The sequence below is a fragment of the Hylaeus anthracinus genome, unplaced genomic scaffold (genome assembly GCF_026225885.1).
Source record: "Hylaeus anthracinus isolate JK02 unplaced genomic scaffold, UHH_iyHylAnth1.0_haploid 11982, whole genome shotgun sequence".
Lineage (NCBI taxonomy): Eukaryota > Metazoa > Arthropoda > Insecta > Hymenoptera > Colletidae > Hylaeus > Hylaeus anthracinus.
The window spans coordinates 4818789-4842184 of record NW_026534330.1 but is presented as its reverse complement, the minus strand read 5'-3'; the positions used below and the strand labels follow the sequence as shown (position 1 = coordinate 4842184).

The following is a 23396-nucleotide window of genomic DNA, read 5'->3' as shown; positions in this document are numbered from 1 at the left end:
CCTCTCCGTCACTTTTTGCGTCGAGCCACGATATAGCGCACAAGTCATAGGAAGACGAAAGAACGAAGAAAACGAACCAGGTTTTGAGGATTCGACTATAGATGTATCAACATCAGATCGTAGCATAAATGTTCAACAGCAAGCTGTCGATGAATCAGGAGAGTTCTTTTACCGTCAGAGTTCTCTAGTTTATCGACGGTATGCTCTGTTTGACCAACAGCATGATCTGTTTTAACGACTGTGTAATAGTCAAGGAACAATTTATCTTCCGAGGAACAAGCTAAAATACATCAAATCTTCTGAAACAATGCAGAATCGATGGAGACTAATTTTGCTAATATCTTTTTTTTTCATGATTTCAGGTTGACCGTTCGAATGCAAAAGGTCTGAGCGGCCGCGAGGGTCCTCCCACGAGGAAGAATCCCGGGTAGAGGGTGCGAGAAGGCATAAAGGAATCGAGAGAGAAGCGAGGTAACAGAGTGTTGGTTCATCCTCGAAGGACAATGGCGGGCGAGGACACGCAGATCCTGGCGAACGGGAACGTCGAGGCCCTCACGATAATCCCCCAGAAGATGGCGAATGGGAACGGGCTGATTTGTGGCAAACAGCACAACAACAACGGCTCGATACCGAATGGGAAGCTTCACGAGATTGGCGGGACGGAAAACGGAAAGCTGATCATGTCAGATGAGAAGTCGAGTAGCCTTCACACGGAGTTCGACGATGCCGACGTCTCCTGTGGCTGGGGTCCCTGCAGACCGCGCTGGCTCCAATATTTTGCCACGAAGCAGGCCTTCCTGGTCACCTTCTGCATCACCTGGGTCAGTGTTTCATGTTTGGTGGCGGTATTCGGTCGAATCAGTACACTTGATAAAAAAAGAGCATGTTGTCGATAAAACACTGCGTCTTATTTTACCTTCAGAGTTCTCTATTATATCGATGGTATTAGTCTCTGTTCGACCAATAGCGTTCTCAGATTTACCATCAGATTTCCCTGGTTTATCGACAGCAGACTTTGTTTTAACGACAGAGTGTTCTACTCTATCGACACTGTGCTCTGTTTCATCAATCAAGTACTTCCCTACACATAAGTATTAGTACTTGTTACAAGTAGTAGTACGCTTGATTTCCCCTCAGAGGACCATAAATGATTAGCACATCGTACGAACCGAATATCGTACAATACACAAGCAATGGCTTTTATAATTACAGGTCCTCCAAGGCATGTACTACACATACTTCGTCTCGGTAATCACGACGATCGAGAAGCTCTTCCAGATCCAGTCGAAGACCACCGGTATCATAATGTCGGCGACGGAGATCGGTCAGATCGGTTCCTCTCTCTTGCTCACGTACTACGGAGGCCAAGGTCACCGGCCTAAGTGGATCGCTTGGGGCATGATCCTCTTCGCGGTGAGCTCGTTCACCTGCTCGATGCCCCATTTCATCTTCGGTGAACAGCTGATCCATCAGAACGAGATGATTTTCAGCGGTGTCGGGCCGAGGGGCGAGGACGGGAACCCGAACAGCACCGACCCCGTGCCTGCTTACCTTTGCACGCTCCCTGATCGGTCAGAGAACTTCACGCTGAACGGGTAAGTGGTAGTTCGTCTAAAAAGTCTCCGTAAAATCACTCCGAATATCAGAATTTTAAATTAATAGGGTAAATAGCTTAGAAACGGTCACGGGTCGTTGCATAAACGAGATCCAAAATTATTTTCCCGAAGCAAACATGTGCAATCGTGACACACCGATCGAGCACCATTTTTCACGGGTGTTTAGCGAAACTCTCGACGGGGCTCTCAAAATTTTGCAATTTTCTCCGACCCATTTCTCCATCGATCGAACCTTTTTTTAAGTGGGACACTCGCTGGCATCGTTCAATCACCGCTTGCTGGCCTCTTGTTTATAAATGGAAGCTCGATGAAGCTGCCATGCCATTTTAATTAAAATAAACGTTTGTATTTTATTTTATCAAAATTTATTTGATTCGATATAAATGAATTCTGTTGTATTTTATTTCATCAAAGTGAATTCAATTTGACTTCGCGATGTGTTATATTTATTATACGATCATTGTTGCATCGAATTGATCGAGTTATTGCTCTGTGATGACGCGATAGTATTTTCTTTTTATTTAAGGCTCTCGTCCACGACAGCGCAAGGTGACGCGTTGAATTACTGCGAGGGTAAGTTCAAGACGGAGCAGATCATACAGAGCAAAATCACCACGGTGGTCTTGGCGATATTTTTCGTCTCTCTGCTGGGGGTTGGCATGGGCCAGACGGCGGTGTACACCCTTGGGATTCCCTACATCGATGACAACGTGGCTAGCAGAGAAAGTCCTCTGTATTTTGGTGAGAATTTGATCGTCTTCGGATTACACAGTCTTCCAAGAAAAACATGAACAGAAATGCGATGAAATAACGTACATTGTTTTTTAACATTCCCTTTACAATATGAATTCAAAAAAATATTGAAAAAAGTTCTTTCCTCTTCAGAAAAGTTACTATAAATAAAAAAGTTACGACTATATCAAGTGCTTTGTACTAAGCATTAACTATAGCGCATTACGCCATTATGCCTGTATACTTTGTTGCAGCGATTACCATCGGAGTGAGGATCCTCGGTCCAGCCCTAGGGTTTATCCTGGGTTCATTTTGCACGATGATTTATGCGGATTTGTCGATGAATCCGCAAATCACGCCGAAGGATCCGCGATGGGTTGGAGCATGGTGGCTGGGTAAATTGAAATCCATTGCTTGTTTATTTCCACAAAAAGAATAAGGAGCCTTCAAGTGTAATTACCATTCATTCTCAACAATGTTCCCTCGGGCCCAGGTCACCTTTTAATATTCACTTTGGCGTTCGATATTCCTACTTCCTTGTCAATTAGTAGAAGCTAAATTCATCAATCACCGTGAGCTCCCAGGCATGTCGGGTTCGGAAGACACTCAGACTTTAGCCTTCTGAACTTTGTAGAATTTTTGTCTACCTGCTAGAAAATTATTTCCACTTCCTCATTAGTTACCAGCTTTGTATATAAATCACTACAAGCTCCCAAGCATGCCAGTTTAGAAGATACTTGCACTCTAGCCTTCTAAACATTGTAGAACCTCTAATGGTGGCTGGAGACTCCCGTCTCTGGAGTTTCCAGTCGTTTTACTTCTTGGGAAAGTCATGGACATTAGGATTAGTACGTCGAGTTGCAATCATGGTATAGCTGGGTTGCTAACGCTGCTGCGTCTAACGACAGATGGTACCGTTCAAACGATCACATTACAGATACTTGGATTACAAAATTGTGGAAACATTTCGTTGTTCTCTTTGTACGATCATCGATTGTGAGCCAACAGATGTCATTAAGCTCTCCAGGACATTCAAGACATTGTTTCTTCTTTGAACGTTTGAAACGCGATCAAGTATTTATTCTGGCAATTATATTAGGGCTTATACAAATTTCCTGTCGAGTACCTAGAATGGAGGTTGAAACATCGAAGAAAGAAGAATACGTTTATCGAGTGTTTCGTGTTTTGATCATTGTATACGGAGTCGTTATGTTTGTGGTCCCTATTATTCCTTTCCATTTTATACAATTTCGCAGAAAATCGAGTCATCAGTTTGGTTACTTTCAAGAGATCTCTCACGGACTTTAAATACTCCTTCTACTGCTCTGGTTTATATTACGTACCATGACTCACTTATCCAGGATTTCGAAATACCACAGAAATTAAATCACAAGAAACTTCATCACCCGTGCATATCTGATGACTCGATCCTCTATAATACCATCATCCAAAAATTTTCCTTTCAATTCGCCCATCGGACGCCATTGACGCCAACCGAGCAAACTTCCCAGCAACGCGAAAGAGAGAAAAAAGGAGATGGAATTCGATGTTTCAGGTTTGGTGCTAATATCCGCCATGCTGGTGCTGGTCAGCCTCGGAATGTTCGCGTTCCCGACGCGACTGCCCGCGAGCAGAACGCCGCCGAAACGTCCGGACTCCAAAAAGCCTAGTCTCAGAGGTAAGCCCTGATTTATTATTGCGACGCGAATTGTTCGTCAAGGGAAGCTGGTGTTTAAGCACGAGCCATCGGATCAGAGGCGGTTTAATTTGATTTTATGGCTTCCCGTAAGCCGTTCAGCCCGTGTCTCGTGGCTGGCCCCGTGAAATTGCCCAGCGAAGATTCAACGGAGAAGATAAAAGTATCATCGATCCTTCCAGGCCTTCCATTAACTCTTTGCGGTACGAGTTTTCGAATTTCATTGCGTTTTCGTCGATCCCCGCTCGGCGTAGAACCGCAAAGGATCGCAGAGTGGACTTGGTGGTATAGCCAAGACCTACAAGTGAAAGCATAGTAGGTTTCTGGAATTTTTACAAATTTTGGATCTGTAGTAGGCCTCTTCCTTCCGCCTGGAAACCTTTTTTCTATCTTCACCTTATTTTGACATTGACTCTTGGTCGCATTAACTCCTTCCAGGAGTCCAGGCCTTTCGTTAACTCTTTGACGAGTTTTCGAATTTCAATGCGTTTTCGTCGACCCCCGCTCGGCGTAGAACCGTAAAGGATCGCAGAGTGGACTTGGTGGTATAGCCAAGACCTACAAGTGAAAGCATAGTAGGTTTCTGGAATTTTTACAAATTTTGGATCTGTAGTAGGCCTCTTCCTTCCGCCTGGAAACCTTTCTCTATCTTCACCCTATTTTGACATTGACTCTTGGTCGCACGATACATCTATAATTTCCCCCAAAAATTAAAAACACTTGCCTCAACCAGAAATACTGTCCAAGTGTTAGACGAACGTTTCATCGATTGGTTTCTCATCCACATCGGTGGGAGTGTGTACACGCGACGCGTTCCTTTAGGAACAGTAAGGGCATTATGCATTCGACGGATGTTGATCGGTAGAAAAGGACGGGCCAATGGGATGATCTTTGAAGCGTGAACCTCGGCAGTCAAGGTCAATGGCGAATTTGGTCAGAGTCGGCGTGTCTGCTCGTTGGATCGTGAACACTCGGCCGAACGCGTTTTCTGAAACACAGTCGATCCCTTTTCTGGGAACCCCTCGCTATGGAACGACGGAAGGGCGACCCTTCCCGCCCGTTTATTCTTGGTCTGCTTCGTTGGAAGCTTCGGATCGAAGGTCGTGCAACATGTGCGACCCGCAGCAAAAGTTGACGGGAAAAGAGTGCAGTCTGGGAGAGGGATCAGCTCTTCGTTTTCAACTCTATTCCATCGAAATAATTAGGGGAAGGTCTCTTTGAAGGTCTCTAGTCTTCAGTCCTCTTTTCAGAGCGCGCCGCTTATGTGTGCCGTGAAAATCATGCTACGACGTTTCCATTTTTTTCACTTATCTATCCCATTTAAAAAGTAGAAAGCTTCAAATTTTTACCATATTTGATTTGGCATCTATGCTATCTCGAAACAATTACTTCATTAACGACGGACACTGCCTGCATTAATAAACCAACAGTTATTCGAAAAGGTTTAAACGAGACCGCATCAGAATGAGAACGAGCGTAAAACATTCATAAATCAGGAATTCCAGTGACACGTTGTTGCATATTTCATAAGTCTCTCGCTTGTAACCGACAATTTTACTGAATGTTACTCCTGAAAGAGGCGGCTGCTCGAAATGCACCGCGAGTAGCATCGATAATGCAACTAGTTCGTTCTGGTGCAGCACGCGCTGCAGCGCATCTCCGTTGCACAGCGTCGTTTAGAAGTGACATTGTCCGCCTACTTTGTAACCATGTTTAGCTAGTTTCTCCCGCCCGTTTGCCAGGATTGCGTTGAAATCATCGACGAACGGTTGACGATGTTTTCACGAACACTTTCGCCGGGCGTTGTGTATTCACTGATATGCAAATTCATTGATTCCCGGTGTACACGGTGTACCGGATGGAAACAGCTGCCTCGGAAGGATCCTGTATCTTCCAAACTCTTACATATTTCTCGGTGAAAAAAATCACTTAACTTCTCGAGATATGTACAAATAACAGCCCAAATCCTCGAAATTTTGACACACATAGTTTCTTCATTATAAAATTCCAAAACTGTCCCTAGAATGTAAATTCAGAAAGAAGTGTCATATACACAACATCCTTTATCTCCCAAACTCTTACGTAATTCTATATGAAAAAAAAATCATACACCCTTCTAAAACACCTACAAACAACTCTGCAAAGTCTCCAAATTTGTTCGCATACAATTCTCATATCACGAAATTCCGAAAGCGTTCGAGTTATAAGTTCCGAAAATCCCCTAAAAATTCCCAAAGTATCGCGTTTCGACCACGATAACCCACGGTGGGGCGTTCGTTTTCAACTGGAACACCCCGTAGAACGCGTCAAAGTGAGCCCCCTGTCAGAAAACGAGTTGGCCCGCGCGGAAAAAGAAGAAGACACTTTCTCCAGACGGGCGGGTGTCGGAATCGCGGCTGTCGATCGTCGCACGAAAATCGTCGGCAGCTTCGGTGTGCCCGCGTCGCGGCGCATTTCTGGTGCGTTACGTCGCGCGTGTTATGTCGGCCGAGGTGCACGAGACAGCTGAGATAAGTCTCCCTCTCGCGAGGAGCGGATCCGCGCGCAGAAGAACACGGCCGTATATGCACGGAGAAATGCACGCGCGCGTGCCTACCAAGCGCTATGCACGACGCATGACCGTGAACTTGCCCCACCTAGTGCACCAGTCGGTCAGTCATCATTATTAACGCACACACGGGGCACCGTGCGTCCGCACACCCGCCGTACCTTACTCCTACGTGCACGTGCCGCTACGGGGAGACCAGAAATCCCCAGATATACCCACTTCCACAAACAAATTTTCTTCAATTATCTTCGTGGGTATTTAAATTCGAGAATGAATTCGAAGTTTGTTTACTCTGTGGTTCCAGATGTTAGCAATTGGGTCTCAATATCTGTAAGCATTTCGAAAATGGTTCCTATATAGCGGAATTTTTTTTTTAATTGTTTGTGGGCATTTATATTTGAAAATGGATTCGATATTTACTTTGATTTTAGGCTTCTATCTTCTGTTTTTCGTAAGTGAAACCGAGCTCAAGTGTTGCTCGTGTAAACAACGACAGCATTTTGGATTTTGTGAATTACTTTCGATGAATATTTTCAAAGGACTTCACTTTTTAATTATATATTTATTTTAAACACTTGCTTGATTATACAAAAGTAGTTGATTCTTTCCCTTCCAAACAAAAATTCAAATCCACCAAATTCGAAACCTTCCTTTTCCATCGTATTTTTATTCATTCGACGCCAGCGAAATTCTTGATTCCATTTTCGCGAAAAAGAACACTGACGTCTAGCTAATTCATGGAAATAATGCACAAAGTGGAAGACACCTGTGCTTCAGGTTTGCGCAAACTTCGTGGAAACCTGTTCCCATCGCAGGCTAACTGTCAGTCAATTGCCTCGCGTCTTAGAAACCGCGGAACATCCTGAAATTATTGGCGCCATCAATTCAGTGGAAACTTCCGCGTGCGGAGTCGTCGCTAGGTACTTCATGGAATGCAGGAGAATTACTTGATAGGACGTTACCGGGGAATAGAGTCGCGTGGACGCACGCGATTCGCGTATTACTAGGCGAACCTATACGAACGGGCTCCCAAGTCGAGCTGCACGCGAAGATCCCAGCTTGAAATCGCTGGTCGAACACCCAGAAGCTTGAACAATATTCTCGGAGTTGCAATTTGTTTCCATCGATTTAGCCAGGTCGAAGCTTTAATCTGAAAATGGCTTCAGCGGTATTTGTTTCCACTACCAAGAACAGATTCAGAAAATCTTTTACATTTTTAATTTACTATTTTCAGAGGCTTTCTTAATTCGGGAGAAATGAAATATTTTCCACTAAAAATTGAATGTAATAAACATACGTATGGTACTTTGTGCATCCCTAAGGATCTTAGAAGAGGCATTTCGAGATAGGCCACCCTGTATATGCTCGCTTGCAGGGTTGTCGCGATAATACACGGAGCGCAATGTTAGTCACGTTTGTCTACTCATGGTCTGCAGGACGTCTCTATGCGGGGTTGCCACGACTCTAGCCAGGCCTTCCAGGAAGCCTAGAGCAGTCCTAGGCATCCTTAATGCCAGTTTCCACCGAGGGTTTTAAGAACGGGAACCTTGGCACGAAGATGCAGCGCGTGCATCGTTTCTTCGTCCTCTCTCTGCTCCGCTTCCCTCACCCCCTCTCCGGTTTCATGGCCCCGATACTCCTTTTTTTTTTTCGCTACCCGTTCCCGAAATTGACGGTTCGTCTAATTGCGCCGCAGATGCCTCATCTTACTTTTTACTTTCCGCTTTTGGAGTCGTTTCCCTTTCGTATTCTAGAGAGAGAGAGAGAGAGTCTTTCACTCTCGCTGCCACTCTAGTCGATTCGAAGGCCTCTTCATTGTTTCATTGCTATTCAACCCTGAAATTGGCCTCGTATATTACGTTACAGCCTGTACATCGTGGTCCTTTCCAGTCCTGAATTTTTAGAATTTAGAGGAAGAAATTATCTTGTTTGGTTTCATTTGCTATTCTCTAAGGACGATTTTCAAAATGCAAGAGGTACAATTTATAGTATATTCTTGCAATCATCCATTGATTCGTAAATTCTGTATACGAATATTCACAGAAGAGAAATGCTTTACCACTCCTCAAGAAACTGGAGAGTAAAGTAACCCAAAGATTCATAACGCATATCTCAACACGATCACTAAACGTTCCTCGTGCTTTCCCCAGTCAATCGCTATTAAAATTGCCATAAAATCACGCTCAATGCCGCGCAAAAAGAAATACGCAACGAAGATTTAACGACTCATCCACGCTCTATCCAGCATCCAATTTTTCCACGGTGGTCGTTCGCTATAAAGATAATACTGGTTGCAAACCAGGATGGAGATCCAGGCATGTCCACCGTGAACGTTGCAGAGAATCTCGAGCCGATAAGATAATGGATGTAATTCCGATGAAGATACAAGAGCCCCGACGCAAAGACTAACCGAGCCGTCCGGTTGGTAGACAGTATGGCAGAGTATAACTGTTTAATTGCGAGCAAAGAGACGAACTTTTAAGGAGGGAACTTGTCGCGAATCTTTTCGAAATATCAACGTAAACATGGCCGTTCGACAGGAGTTTTATCACGCTAGCGTCAAGAGATCGATACCCGTTCTCCTATCGTTGTTGCAGCTTCCTTCCTCCATCCTCTGTACGTCAATTTTCTCGTTTTTCGAGCTCGCGAGACGTGCCAGCCGACTACTCCCTTTTCCTCTCCGCGAAACGCGTGTCTCTGTGTCCCTCCGATGATAGAAAGAAAAAACGGAAACTCGATCGTCGACTGATTAACTCGCCATTCGTAATCTGGTACGCATACATTAATGGAACGTTGAGATCCTGCGAATCGAGTTTTGCGATATGGAAAAGGAAAATGGAGATCGAAGAGGACGAATCGGTAATATCAGAAAAGGAAGTGTACTTTTCATTTCGTTGGGAAGATAGTGTTTTGACGTATCCGCAGTTCCATTTTTCTTTGTGAAATCTGGCACGAGACTCGATGAATTCCTTTATTGAATTATATTTCAATTTCGCGAGGATCCTTGGCGTTGACGCGAAGAGTAATCAAAAGTGGGATTAACGGATGAGGTGATTTCGATGCGAGGGTAGAGCATGCGTTTATAGAAACATAAACGATGGAGGTATTTATCCTTTTACGCAGTGTTTCTACGTACCTTAAAGAATAGACAAAAAATCAGTTACATACACATGAATTAAAAATGAAGTAAGCTGCTTACGAAAAGCCTCTTAACAGCCTCTTAACCCTTTAAACATCCATGCACAGCGCTATTTTAAACATGCAAATATGCAACTGAAAAATATTTTTTTATACTTTAAGGCGCGCGTAATCGCTCCATGAAAGGACAAGTCCAGATTTGCATTCGTTTCCTCTAAATTAATTCTGGTAGAGGAGTTTATTGGGGTGGCTAAAAATCACCATTTTCGAGGATTGTCCATCCATGTAAATTGCGCGGTTAGAGTTCGCGACGTTGCTTGTACACGGTGCAACGGCTACAGCGCAGCTTCTCTCTACCTGTTGCAGACTTCCCTAAAGCGGTGAAGAGGCTGTTGAAGAACGACATTCTTATGTTCCGGACGGCCAGCAGCGTGCTGCACATCCTACCGATCGCCGGCCTCTACACCTTCCTGCCAAAGTACCTCGAGAGCCAATTTCGCTTGCCAGCTCATCATGCGAACATGATCTCAGGTAATTTTCGCGAATAGACACGCGAGGGGGTCCCTCCTGGCCCGACAACTCCAGGACCTCCAGGACCGACAACTTCTCTCCTCTCGAGTTTCTCAAACATTCACACTTCTTGCTACGTAATATAATATAACGTAATTGCACTTGAATATATAAATATGATTAGTGGCTTCATTTGTGTCAATAATGTATAAATGAAGCATGAAAGGTAACGCTTTCAGCCCTTTTCAATGGATACTCTACTTCGTGGCTATAAAGAGAGTTTATATTGTCCGAGGAAAAGTCAGACTTTCCATAATAATGATCTCGAAGGAAATTTTAATATATTTATTTTTAAAGCTAAAATCACTGCAAATCCTACACTTCTGAAAAATGGCCCTTCAATCAACCCCACGCCCAGGCCATTTTTACCACGCGCACATATAAAACCAAACAAATATTTTTGTTAATCTTCAAGATATACACAAACATTTTACAACAAAAAAGGTCCCGTATTTGCACCCATTTTCCTTAAATTAATTCTCCAAAGACACCCTACCTCGGATCAATGTGATTGCTGTCTTCAAAGACATCACAAATATCATCGCACGACTCAGCATAATTTGGTACAATACGAAATGCGAGACAATGGGCACGAAGCAGGTGTGTCCAAGGGTTTTGAGCGACAGGAGACGAAAATTAAAGTTGAAAGGACGAAACGTTGCACGCGATCGGGGAATCGAGCGGTGATCCTGCGTGATACGAGTCGAGGGGTTGGTCTCATTGCTTTCGTTTTGGTTTTGTTCGCAGGTGTCGGTGGCATTTTAGTAATGGGTCTGGGTATTATAATTAGCGGAGTGTTTATCCTGAAGGCAAAGCCTAACGCCAGGTTTGTCGCAGCCTGGATCGCCTTCACAGCGGTTGTTTACGCGTTCGGCATGTGTGTGCTGATGTTCATCGGCTGCCCGATGGACGATTTCGCTGGTCTTGTTTCTCATTCCAACGGGTAAGAACCTCAATTTCTACCTTCTTCGGCTACCACTCTTCGATTAAACGTTAATTGATTGGCATTACCCTCGTGTCCGTGGCTAATTGTAACTGGTTAACGCACGGTTTGCATAAATTACCATTATTGGTATCATTGATTTTCTAGTCATTTCTGTGGGGCCATCGAAGACTGGGAATTTTATGGTGTTTTGGAATTGTATCGTCAGAGTTTCCACGATAACATTGCACTTGAGGACATTTTAAATATATAGTTTATTAAGATATTCATTCATATTCATTCATAGATGATACAAGTGTGATATCGTGCGTAGTGATGAATATCGTAGGGATTTGTTAAGAAGGGGTATTTAGAGTTTAACAAATGACACCTTGTAGATTGTCCAGTTTCGAGCCGACCTGCGATGCTACCTGCGACTGCGATAGGAACAAGTTCAGTCCGATTTGCGGTGCTGATGGGAAAACCTATTTTTCCGCGTGTCATGCGGGCTGTTCGAATTACACTGTGCTCGACGGCAAGGTGACTACGGTGAGTAACATTGTGATTAATCGGAAATAGTCTAAACAAGCTCCAGTAATTTCAACTTAAATGACACTCGTCATTTGATCATACTGTAAATCAAAAATTAAAACTAAATTCGATGAGATAAAATTCGTGCATTATTGTAAACGGTATCGGATCAACGTAATACCAAACACAGAGTCAATTAATTTTCTAACTGCAAATGGAATCCTTGTTCTCAGTTAGAATCGAGGTTTATTTCAATTAGTTTATCGGTAGTAATTAATCGATGCTCGACACTGCTACCTCGGCAATTCGGAGGAAACAGCGAGATTAAACGAGAACAGTTCAGCTGTCTCGTTACGTCAACGTAGCGTCTAATTCTAATCGAATAACTTCGTCCTCTATTCTGCGCGTTGATTGCATTCTCCGATTGTCCGCGGCGAATGACGTCATAGCAGGGGACGGCAGGGGAGGTATATTGATATGTACAGCGGATTGGAACAGCAACGGTCGTAATTGTCGGCGACAGTAGCATGCAACTAGGCCAGAAATGTTTCGCCGTTCTGCCATTTATGGGCGAAATCGCGTTATTCGCGTGGACGAGACAATGCTTCATTGATTGCGCAACGCCGCGAGTCATTACTTTCGCAATTCAACGTGCCCGCCGGGAGCACATTTCATTTCCAGTTGTTCGGATTTCGCGCGACACGGATTGCTTGCGCAATTCGAAGATCAGATACATCGTTCGCGATTAAATTGTCAATCCTTCTATTGGGTTGTCCGGAAAGTTCGTGCCTATTTTTAAGAAAAATTCGAAGGCATATTTGAATTTTGGTGTATATTTATTGAATTATATATGTACCATTTTGTTCCACAACCTTTCCACCTGTTAAGGAATATACACATGTTATTTGTTTTCAGCCATTCCGATATATTCAGACCTGTATCGCCGACTAAAAATCGGTGTGGACTTTCCAGACAGCCCAAATACTTTCATCGACCATTTTCACACATCGAGTATTTTGTCGTAATATTTAGCCAGCAGAAATTCCTCACAGTTTCTCATCTTGCTTTCCTATCTAGAGTCATTCTGTGCCACCCTCCCTACCAGGCACACAGATAAAACGTGGTATACTATCTACCCACGCGTTCGCCAACGCCCCTAAATTAAAAATCAAAAAGTTCCGCAAGCCCTCGTTTTCTAATCTAGGATTACTCTGTGACCCCTAGGATACAAAAAATGAAATTTGTATCTCATATTTCTACCTTCTCCTCTCCTCTTTGTTCACGGTCATCCAATGGTTACCACCGACGTTTCTCGTGCCTTAATAATCCCAGCTTTCGCGACTTACAGTTTTACAACTGCCAGTGCATCGGGGCGAACATAACGATGCCGGAAACAACGAGCACGGCGACGATCGGTTACTGCCCGCTGGAGTGCAGTAACTTTTGGGTTTATATGGTCCTGTTCTCCGTGTTCGTTTTCATCCACTCGACCAGCGAGGTGGGCTCCATGCTGTTGATCCTGCGGTGTGTGGATCCGCGGGACAAGGCCATGGCTTTGGGGCTCATACAGTTCGCCATTGGCCTCTTCGGTAATTATCTCCTTCGCTCTCTGTTTAATTGGACCCGTTCGAAACTGTACATACTTTCAGAAATACTGTATCGTAACGGCTGTTTAAAGTAGGAATAACGCTTCTCAGTCATCGAGTTACCTTTCTTCAAGCAATGACAAATATTTGTAAATTCGAAGATCAATGATACAGGTTTCATTATCTATTTAAATATAAATTGCAAAGATTAAAAGTTGCGAAGAATGACACACCTTCCAAAGTCGTGAAGTGAGAAGACCCCCCAGGTAGAGTTTCCTATAAATCGATGGCTAGGAGACTTCAGGAAATGCATTTACCACGTGCTAATCTGTTGGTTCTCTGGTTCCAGGTAACGTTCCGTGTCCTATAGTTTATGGTGCTGTGGTGGACTCCGCTTGTCTCGTATGGGAATACGCTTGCGGCTCAAGGGGCGCCTGCTGGCTTTACGACTCGAATATCTTCAGAATGTTCTATCATGGTAGGTGCTTGGAAGAAACTACATGATTCCCTATATACACAACATGCAAAACAATCATCGATTAAACCTGCTTAGCTTCTAAATTAGATAGCACAACTTGCCTCCTGTCTTCCCACTCATCAAAAAGGGAAGACATCTACAAGAATGATAAAAAGAGTCCTAGTACATCAAGTTTTAACTAATAAAAATTCTCAAACATCATCTCCTTCGTCCGAACTCCATTTCACGTTTTTCACTACTTCTAAATCCTCATCCACCTCAAAATAAACAATCGTCTAACAAAATCCTCTCATCGATCACCAGGTACGACGGGTGGTATCCTGGTCCTGGCGTTCGTAGTGGATATAGTGGTCTGGTACAAAGCTGGTAGCATCAACTTCGTGGACGAGCAAGAGGTGGAGGAGGGTACTGTGGAGGAAATGGCCAACCTGAAGTCCCAGGACGCGCAGGCGGTGGAGAACGACTATTTGTGAAGAGTCTCTGGCCGACTTCAATGGCATCCCATGAACCAGGCCTGAATCTCGCGTCGCGAGGCGGGACAAAGCGGTCATGAGTCTGTTCCTAACCGAAGGCAACCCGCTGCCAGGAAGCTCGCCAAGTGTCGGACTGGCGAATCGCGTCGCGTTCGCCGTGTCTGTGGACTTCGTCGGGGGACTAGGACTATCGCGAGCCCGTCGGATAGATTCTAGAGGGGACAACACAAACACTGGTGCTCACGTAAATTGTCTCTCGCAGTCTGAACGGAGACCAGGACGACGAGGTCGGATTACGAACTGTCGAGGGAAGGCGGTGCTGGGCCACGGAGATAGCCCATAGTTTCCGAAGAGGCTGTGTCGAGATTAGCTTGTAGGACAAGTGCGTCGCTGGAGCACGAATACCGGAAGAACGCGTTGGAAGAGGAAGGGTAGCTGGAACAGAGTAGTACTCGAGGTAGACGATGAGAATCGACGATCAAAGACGACGTTTCTCGGGCCTGAAAACGCGATTCGTCCCAGGAGAGCCTGTCAGAGATGCTACCTGCAAGTACTGTAGCTCTGGAAGTCTATCTAGAGGAACAAAGAATCGCTGCAGATTGGAAAACTCTTTCTGATTGAGGACGACGATCGAATGGATAGGAAAACGCTGAATTCAAGGACGCCCAGGACTCGATCCCGGAACGAATCAACACGATTCAGCGCGTCACGGAGGTCTGCATCCTCTAAACGAAACACGTCAACCATTCCAGTTCGACCAGTCGGTGCGATTCATCCTGATTTCCTCGCAAGTGAAGACAAAGGAGGTGTTGCATGTATTGTGTGCGTGCAGGAGGTATACAAGGGAATCTAGGTACGTGTGCATAGCCTCGAGTCGCAATTGGGTTTACTGTCCGCTCGAAACTCTCGTTCCTTGGGATCTCGAAGAAAATATATTCGTAGATGTTGAGTCTTTCGAATGCAATCCTTGATGTTTTGCAAAATTATAAGGTTCCAGGGCAGCACTCTGTAGATTTGTATGAGAACAGAGTCTTAGTACGATGTAATTATATGACGAATTAGATTTGTCTACATTTTTTCTGGACCGTGCAAGTCATGGAAGCTAAGGACTGCTGTAGAAGGGGATGCAGATGATAGGCTGTTTATTCTTAATTAAATGTATGTATCACAGATAAGCAGTCTACATCCTGCGTTGTCTTCTCATTAGCATCGGCAGCGACTTCCATTATCAAAAGAGTTGTACGCCATAAAAATGGTCAATTTCCACGTTGATGACTGCATTCGAAAGAGTATTCAACATCCACTGTGTCAACGTTACTGGCGATGAATTGTCCAATCGCTATCAATTACCATGATATTGAAGTGTTAGTTTCGAGCAGACGAAGGAGTTCTCGATTCTCTGATGTCTCTGAAAATGGCAGATTGTGTCGCAAGACGATCGACATCGACGACAAACTCGGGTGAGCTTCTCTTAGGCGCTACCGTCCGTGTTTCACTCTGCAAATACACATAGGCGTAGGCAAACCGTACGTACAAGCGATTTATGATGTGTGCATGCGTGTCGATGATATTTGTCGTCGGACAGAGAGAGGGGGGAGCGAATGAAAACGAAGAAATATATATAGGACATATTTTTAGAAGATTTGACGACGAAAGGGAGGGAGAACAAAGAGTAACGTTAATTATTAATATTATTAAGGCGGATGCGACACAGGGAAAGAGGGATGTCACGAAACGCGATGGTCGAAGTAATGGGGAAAATGCGAGGAGCCATAAGATCTGTATTTTAATAGGTTACGCAATTTACACACTCGCGAGACACGCCTGTGCTTTTAACGCTTCGAGCCTTCACCATTTTCGACTCGCGTGGAATGGCTGGCCTGTTCGTTTGTTAACTTTCTGAAGGCGCAGCTCAGAAGCTACATTGTCAGAGGCTTACAGCTTAGTCCTGTCGAGTGGCTAAGGATCATCCACGAATTTTCTCTTGACTCCTTTGGAACGGATTTCTCTTGACACTCTGGGACTTCCATGGAAGTTACATCAACCCTTCGAGTTCCTCAGTTTGTTAGAGAAAGGCACTTATTATGGCGTTTCATTCTCTCAGTGCTAAAAGCTCAGTGGAACAGACGTGATATCTAATAGCTGGTTTCCTTTGATTGGTTAACCAGCCAATAGATGGCGGGTTCCGTTTCTTGTCGAGCCGGTCCTGGTCTGTCAGTTTCTTCGCTTTGTGTCTGCTAGATTAGGATTTTTCAATTCTTCAGAAATTTGAGTATATTTGGATATTTTAATTAGAATTTGGAAGATGAATTAAATATCGCGAGTTGTCGTTGACGAAAAAGTTAGACGAACAATCAATGCGAATAGACTTCTGTGTCCCATTAGAACAGTAAAACATAAAAGATTTCAAGGGGTTATCGCATAGAGGGAAGACAAGAGTGGGATTTAAGATACGCATTTAGGGTAGGCATTAGTCGCTATAAATTTCGCGAATTATTCGATTCAGGGGCATTGCTAATGTACTACACCGTTTGTGTTTGTTTTGGGAAGTGTTTGGCTGTAGTGAATGAAATCATCCCCCAATGAAGTGAGTTTTGTTTGAATAATGGTTCACACAAGTTTCCAATACATAATTGACTATATATATTTAAATACATGTACATACTAATTATTTTAGTCGATGAAAAATTTTGATTCATATTGTATGGTTCATATAATAGAATGTTCACATAACAAATGTTTGCATACTGGAGATTCCATTATCATAGAATCTCACAATCAGAATCTGACAGGAAGATATAAAAGCAAGTTCAAATTATTCTGACAAGACTCTAGTTTAAAGAACGATATTTACACTGTCATTTATAGATCTATTATTCAAACAAAGTCATTTGATTATTCTACAATTCTGCATTGAACACATGACTATCTGGTTTCATTGATCTCGTTGAAGATACAGCGAGGAACGGGAAATATATTTTTGGAAAATTTGGGAATATATTTTTGTTTCAATATTAGTGTATTTCTCAGACGACTTCGAAAACTGGAGAGCTATTAATTAAACAGGCATGAGAAGTATATCTGGAACATACTAGCAGGATGACTGATATATCACAGTTTATCCTATGTTTCTAAATTAGTCTAATTAATGGAAGTTGAGATCTATTTTTCGTCAGATCTGGATAAATCTCATTTTATTCTAAATTAACAATTTTATTCTAAAATATATTTGAATTTAGAAAATTGTACATTTCTACATTTTAGATTTTATTTATTATTAATGCTTAGAGACACAATGACTTTTCTTCAAGCTTCAGCAAAGGATATCCTCTTTTCCAAAAATCATCACATGAGAATATGTAAATCATTAATCAATTACTTTCTCGGGATGCTTAATGACAAAGAGGGTATAAATAACATTGCTAGATGGTTAACTGTTGTCCAGGTGTAGTTGAAGTTTTATTGTGAAAAAGAACGATCGCGGAAAGCTATTTTTTGTATTATCGTATCTCACACGAGAAAAAGCAATATAGAAAATAATAACAACTCTCTTGATGTTTAACCAACTTCGAAAAAGAACGAGTTTACTCAGTTTGAGATGTATATATTTTTTGTTTACTCATAAGAAGTTCACAAGTACGTATTGAAGTGATCAATTTATCAAAAAAAAAAAAATAAAAAATAAAAAAAAATTGATAGAAAGTTTCTAATAAGTTTATAATATCCATAATGTTATTTAAATTGCAAGATTATTCAAATTTGGCCATTTCTGGACATACGACAGCATTGAAAAAGTTAAACATAGTAGGTGCACGTTATATTTGTTTGTGTATGTATGTACGTGAGTGTGCACTTGTACCGGTAAGAGAAGAATCGCACGGAGGTGGATTATGGCCTCCGCGTACCCGTTGATCTCCAAACGAGAATTGTATTTTTGTATTCGAAGTGAACATAATCTATATTTTAATCGATCACACGTCATGTAAGCACAGGGCATGTAACGTTGAACCGATTCAGCCTTTTAACACGTCAGTTTCTCGGATCTCTGTGCATTTCTCAGGACAGACAACAAATTTTATCAATCAATAGTTATTGCAAGGAGAAAATAAGCTCATTCCCAAGTCAAGGGACTTTCTTTCTTCCTACAATACACACGTCGACATCTAGAGAGAGTTCATATTCTGAATCAGGGCAGAAAGCATACTCTTGTAAGAAGTTTTGGCAGACTCTCTCGAGACTCCCTCCAGAAGTTTCTTGGAATTACGGACGATAATGTAAGGCGAGATTTCGAGAATACCCAAGACATGATTGCACATAGATGCTAAATTGATTCTAGAGTATTTGCATGGAACTACATATACAGAGTTGTATAAAGTGGCACACATTAATGCACACAAATTTCTGAAAGCATCTTTTGTCAAGGAAGGAGTTAAAGTTGAGATCAAAAGGACGGACATCTCTCATGGCCAGGCCTGTATCAATTAAGGACAATTGAATGAAAAAACTATTTTTCAGAGCTTAGAGACAATTAGCCCGTATGTGCATGCGCTCTTCTCTTGGGTTCGATTCCTTTTATCATAGGATTCGAAGTGGCCATCGTTCCATGTGTCTGTCGCAGAGTCAGAGATATTTTTTCTTCAGGGAAATACGACGATATATATTTTCCAAGAATGTCGTGAATCAGTAATCAGAGATGAGCAAAATTTTGATGACTACTATATCAACCATATTTTTTCTTCATTGGTTACTCATTTATTATTCAATATTGTTTAGACAATTGAATATATGAGCAGTATCCCTGAAAGTAGAAAATAGAATTAAAGTAGAATAAAAATTTTGCTCATTACTGCCAGAGAACCTTCGTCGTTTTCGACGAGAAGTACTCAATTAACCCTTTGCAGTCCTGTGTCGAGTGGGACTCGACAAAATTGTAACGAAATCAGAAAATCTGGATCACAAAGGGTTGGACGAAAGTGGTACAAGTGAAAGATAGAAAGATAAGAGAGTCTGAGATAGAAACAGCTAATTAGTTTACCCGTGTATTCTGACCACAAGAGAAGGAGAGATACGGATTTTTAACCAGCGAGTCCCGTTTTATTTTCAGACGAAAAGCGACGAGGTGGACAGCGAATTGGGGTGTACTTGTGTGTTTGCCTTTAACGCTCGACACATGATTGTATATTACGTGTATGATAGACCTTGTAAATATAAGAGAGTACAATAATTGCCAAAATAAATCGTGGCGTGGAGCGACAGAGTCTCGATCTTTATTCTGCATGTTGCGCCAGTTGCGTCTGATGGGTGACAAATGTTTGTGTCTCAGATTTCTGTATTGCTCAAATCTGAACTCTGTTACATTGCCTCTCATGTTCGAACATGCTAATCTGATAACTGCGAGAATCAGACCCTATGATGGTGCCATAACCTCGAAACACTGCCTGTTTACTGTTACTGCCAATTCATCAAAAGACTCGTCTAACATTGAAACTACTGCCTATTTCTACTTCGTTTTTTACTGATATTACGTGAACTGAATTTAGAAGTGTTTTACTTCACACACGTTGGTCCAGGATAATGGTCCACAGATATAAGACATACAACTTTTTAATAGTGACGTCTTGTTAACGTTTGATATGTACTTGTGAATGTTTCAAAGCATTTCTTTAATCGAAAAAGACTCGTTGCATTGTTTATAAAAAACATATACACGTGTGTAATGCGTATATAAATTATATAAATTACACGAACACAACGTTTACATTCTTTAAGCATTTAAAGTTCACCAATATATTTACTCACCAATACAGCGCCATCACTGTCACGATTCTCACTGTTCGAACAGACGTTAACTTTTTCTTTAAGAAAAAAAAAAAAACTGGTCACTGGCGTGACACGAAATACCATAATAATTATATTTTAGTAAAAAGAATTTATCGATAAATATACTTCTAGGATAATCAGCTGCGTCTGCGGCGTAAACAGTTTTACCTAATTACGATGTAGTCTTTTTAAGAGAACCATCATTGCTAGTCTTTAACTTGCGACGTGCACGCGTGTATCCGCACGTCCCGACGAAATATATACTGGATGTTCTGTGAATTCCACGTTGGTGCAACTTTGTCACGTTGCAGGAAAATTAAATACACAAATCGTTGATATTTAGGTTGATCAAGTTACTTTCAGCTCCAAAACGGGCTGCGTAACACGGATGCGCACGAGTCCATACCGCGACCTTTCAACCACGTCAAATTACTTTAATTTCATAAGGTTCATAATTACTGAAATAAGATTGCAAGGACATGTAGAGTTACTGAAAAAGTATTGTTAAGTTGTAAATTAAAGAATCTCACCGGTGGAATAAGTCTGAAGGTTGTTAAACCCGATTTGCACGCATCCATGTTACACAACGCGTGATTATCTAAGCAATGGTTGGTACACACACTTTTATATTTGAATCTCGAGTGTAAAATTGTTGTAAAAAGTCATTAAAAGCGAATGTAAGATGCAAAGATATTTAAATTGAATTTAAACGAATATATCATAGTGTGGATGGACTACCAGTCGAAGTAACGCAAAGTGTTAAAGTTGTTCCAACGTTATACATATGCACCTAATATGTATGCGTGTGTATCAGGCGTAAGGAACGACTAAATTGATAAATAAACGTAACGAAGAGCGGGGAATATAAAAAATTGATGAAAAAAAAGGAGGAACGAATATAATGCCATTTTTATGTGTGCATATATTGTACTAATAATTACTATAAATTTCTGTTTTATTAATATTATTATTACTACTATGGTTTCATTACCATTTCATCGACTATTGATTATTGCTAATTAATTATAATTAACGTTCGCGGTCGCGAATTACCGTTGTAATATGCGCTTCGATTTTTATATATAATATGTATATTATATTGTATATCGAAAGAATCGATTACTCTGTAGGAGACGTAACTGTATTTTGGTATAGCGCACGATGCGTGCGCGCGCGCGCGTGTGTGTCTGTGAATGCGATACAGATTAATTCTGCATACGTTCGGCCTGAATGCGTCTGTTTTTCTTTTGTGCTTATTTTTAGCTAGGTATAGCGTACAGACGGTTACTTTTCTATTCTGACGAACAATATCCGTATCATTGTTTGGCCGGAATTATTTTTTAACGGTGCTCGAACATTCTGATAACAATAGATGTTCATTTGGGCCACTGTACCCCAAGCTGTGCAATAGCTGCAATTCATTTATTCAAAAAACTGTACCTCGTAGAGTGATTGCAACTTAATTATTACAACTTTTGTTCATTACCCGAGATTTTTTTCATTTTTATTTCATAATTATTGGATTAGGGAAATCGATACGTGATGTTGTTCGTCGAAATGCAATTCCTCCCGGAAGATGTATACTAGGGACCTGGAGAGATTGCCTCTGATTAAATTTTCATTTGAATAAATCCGCGAATAAATATGGGACATTAAATGGGTGAAAAATTTCGTAAACGACACGAAACAGTTATTCGAAAATTTTCTCACATACTAACTATCGTTCAGAAGCGATCTTTCCAGATTCGAGCAGTAACACGCGTTTCAATCAAGACTGTAAATAGAAAATAGCAGGCGTTCGATGGACCTCCACCTTAAGGTTCCCAACACTACTCCCGACGTTTAAGTGCCTAAAAACCGGAAGAAAAACGCGTCTATCCTCCTCGAATCTTCGTTGTCTAGTTTCTAGAAGCGGGTAAGATACTATTTTGACGGCTGGTAGCAAAACTCTCGTTTCAAGAGTGCTAGAAACACACACAGTTCTTTCTCTTCGTCGTAGAATCTCGAATAAAATAGCAATGGAAACAGTAGTGGCGATGAATCGAAAAACAGGTGAAAAAAAAAATAGATAGCAGAAGAGTACACATATATATTTACGCAACGTTTTAAAAGGATTAAATTGCAAAACCGTAGCGACGACAAAGAACGTAGGTAACAGATCGTCATTCCCAATTTGATGAATTAATATACGTATATATGATGTATATATGTATGTATAAAAACAAAAAAGACGAAATAGTATTTTATCTGACTACTAGTTTCACGCCACAAATAGACGAAAGTCGTTCGACACCCTCAGCAGATCTCAGCACTCTGACGAAACGAACGTGGATCGTTTATTTTTTAATTCGCGCATATAAAAGTCCCGCTCGTTTTCGTGGAGCGCGTTTACGAATAATTATGGCGTTCGAAAGGGTGCGTCGGGAACCGGGTTACACGACTATAATCTGTAAGGTGCACGTTCAAAATATCTATATATGTAAATGTATATATCTCAGGCGCGAGTCGGATTTTTCGAGTTAAACAATTATCGATGTAGATCGATTCAGGCTTGTGACAATGTAACAAAAAAGTCACCTCGTCGATTACTCGTTATTTTGTCCACATATATCTTCGTATCCATCGGGTATAAAATTCGAAGCACAAAGATTTAAGCTACAAATCGCCTGTCGAGTTACAATATTAATTGTTGTTTCTTTCCTTTGAAATTAGAAATTTCTGCGAACTCTTTATTTGAAATTTTTTAAATAATTACACGGTATAGATTTTGGTGAACATTTCTCTCAGCGAAAAATCCGATTGCCTTAGTACAACTGAAGCGATCTTTCACGCCCCCTCCCCCTTGTTTCAGTGATAATCGTACAAAGATAACACGCGACCGATTCGCGACGCATCCTGTAAACGCGCGAGCGCGTGTGTGTATATTAATTATTACAGATATATATATATATATATATATACGAAAGAATATATATACATACATACATATATATATAAACAGATAAATGAATATGTATATATTTAAACAAAAAAGTATACATATATTCATATACAGTGCCACTCGACATTTTGGAGCAACCTTCCGTCTTTAAAGTAGAGTTTCCATACCGAAGATATTTTATGTAGAAAACCAAGTGTGGAATTTATTTAATATAAATATAATTAAATGCATAGTATAAATTTAATTGAACCCAAATATAATTGAATTTATAGTATGAATTTTATTTTATCAATGACAAGTGTGTGTGTGTGTGTGTGTGTGTGTGTGTGTGTGTGTGTGTGTGTG

At 41.6% G+C, this 23396-nt stretch overlaps 2 protein-coding genes across 4 annotated transcripts in view; one reads left to right on the top strand and one right to left on the bottom strand.

Annotated features, from left to right (window-relative positions):
* Nucleotides 1-23373, top strand: part of LOC128886065 (solute carrier organic anion transporter family member 74D) — a 113008-nt gene extending 89635 nt beyond the window's left edge. For all 3 annotated transcript variants that reach the window (XM_054140610.1, XM_054140609.1, XM_054140611.1), the window contains 11 exons: nt 363-821; nt 1213-1595; nt 2143-2357; nt 2603-2743; nt 3904-4026; nt 10097-10261; nt 11048-11243; nt 11621-11771; nt 13102-13342; nt 13689-13817; nt 14121-23373. In XM_054140610.1, the coding sequence (XP_053996585.1) occupies nt 504-821; nt 1213-1595; nt 2143-2357; nt 2603-2743; nt 3904-4026; nt 10097-10261; nt 11048-11243; nt 11621-11771; nt 13102-13342; nt 13689-13817; nt 14121-14290 (2232 nt within the window). In that variant the 5' untranslated portion in view covers nt 363-503 and the 3' untranslated portion in view covers nt 14291-23373. The remainder of the gene's footprint in view (nt 1-362; nt 822-1212; nt 1596-2142; nt 2358-2602; nt 2744-3903; nt 4027-10096; nt 10262-11047; nt 11244-11620; nt 11772-13101; nt 13343-13688; nt 13818-14120) is intronic.
* Nucleotides 1-23396, bottom strand: part of LOC128886076 (keratin, type I cytoskeletal 9-like) — a 60793-nt gene that overhangs the window by 1753 nt on the left and 35644 nt on the right. The gene's annotated exons all lie outside the window — the stretch shown is intronic.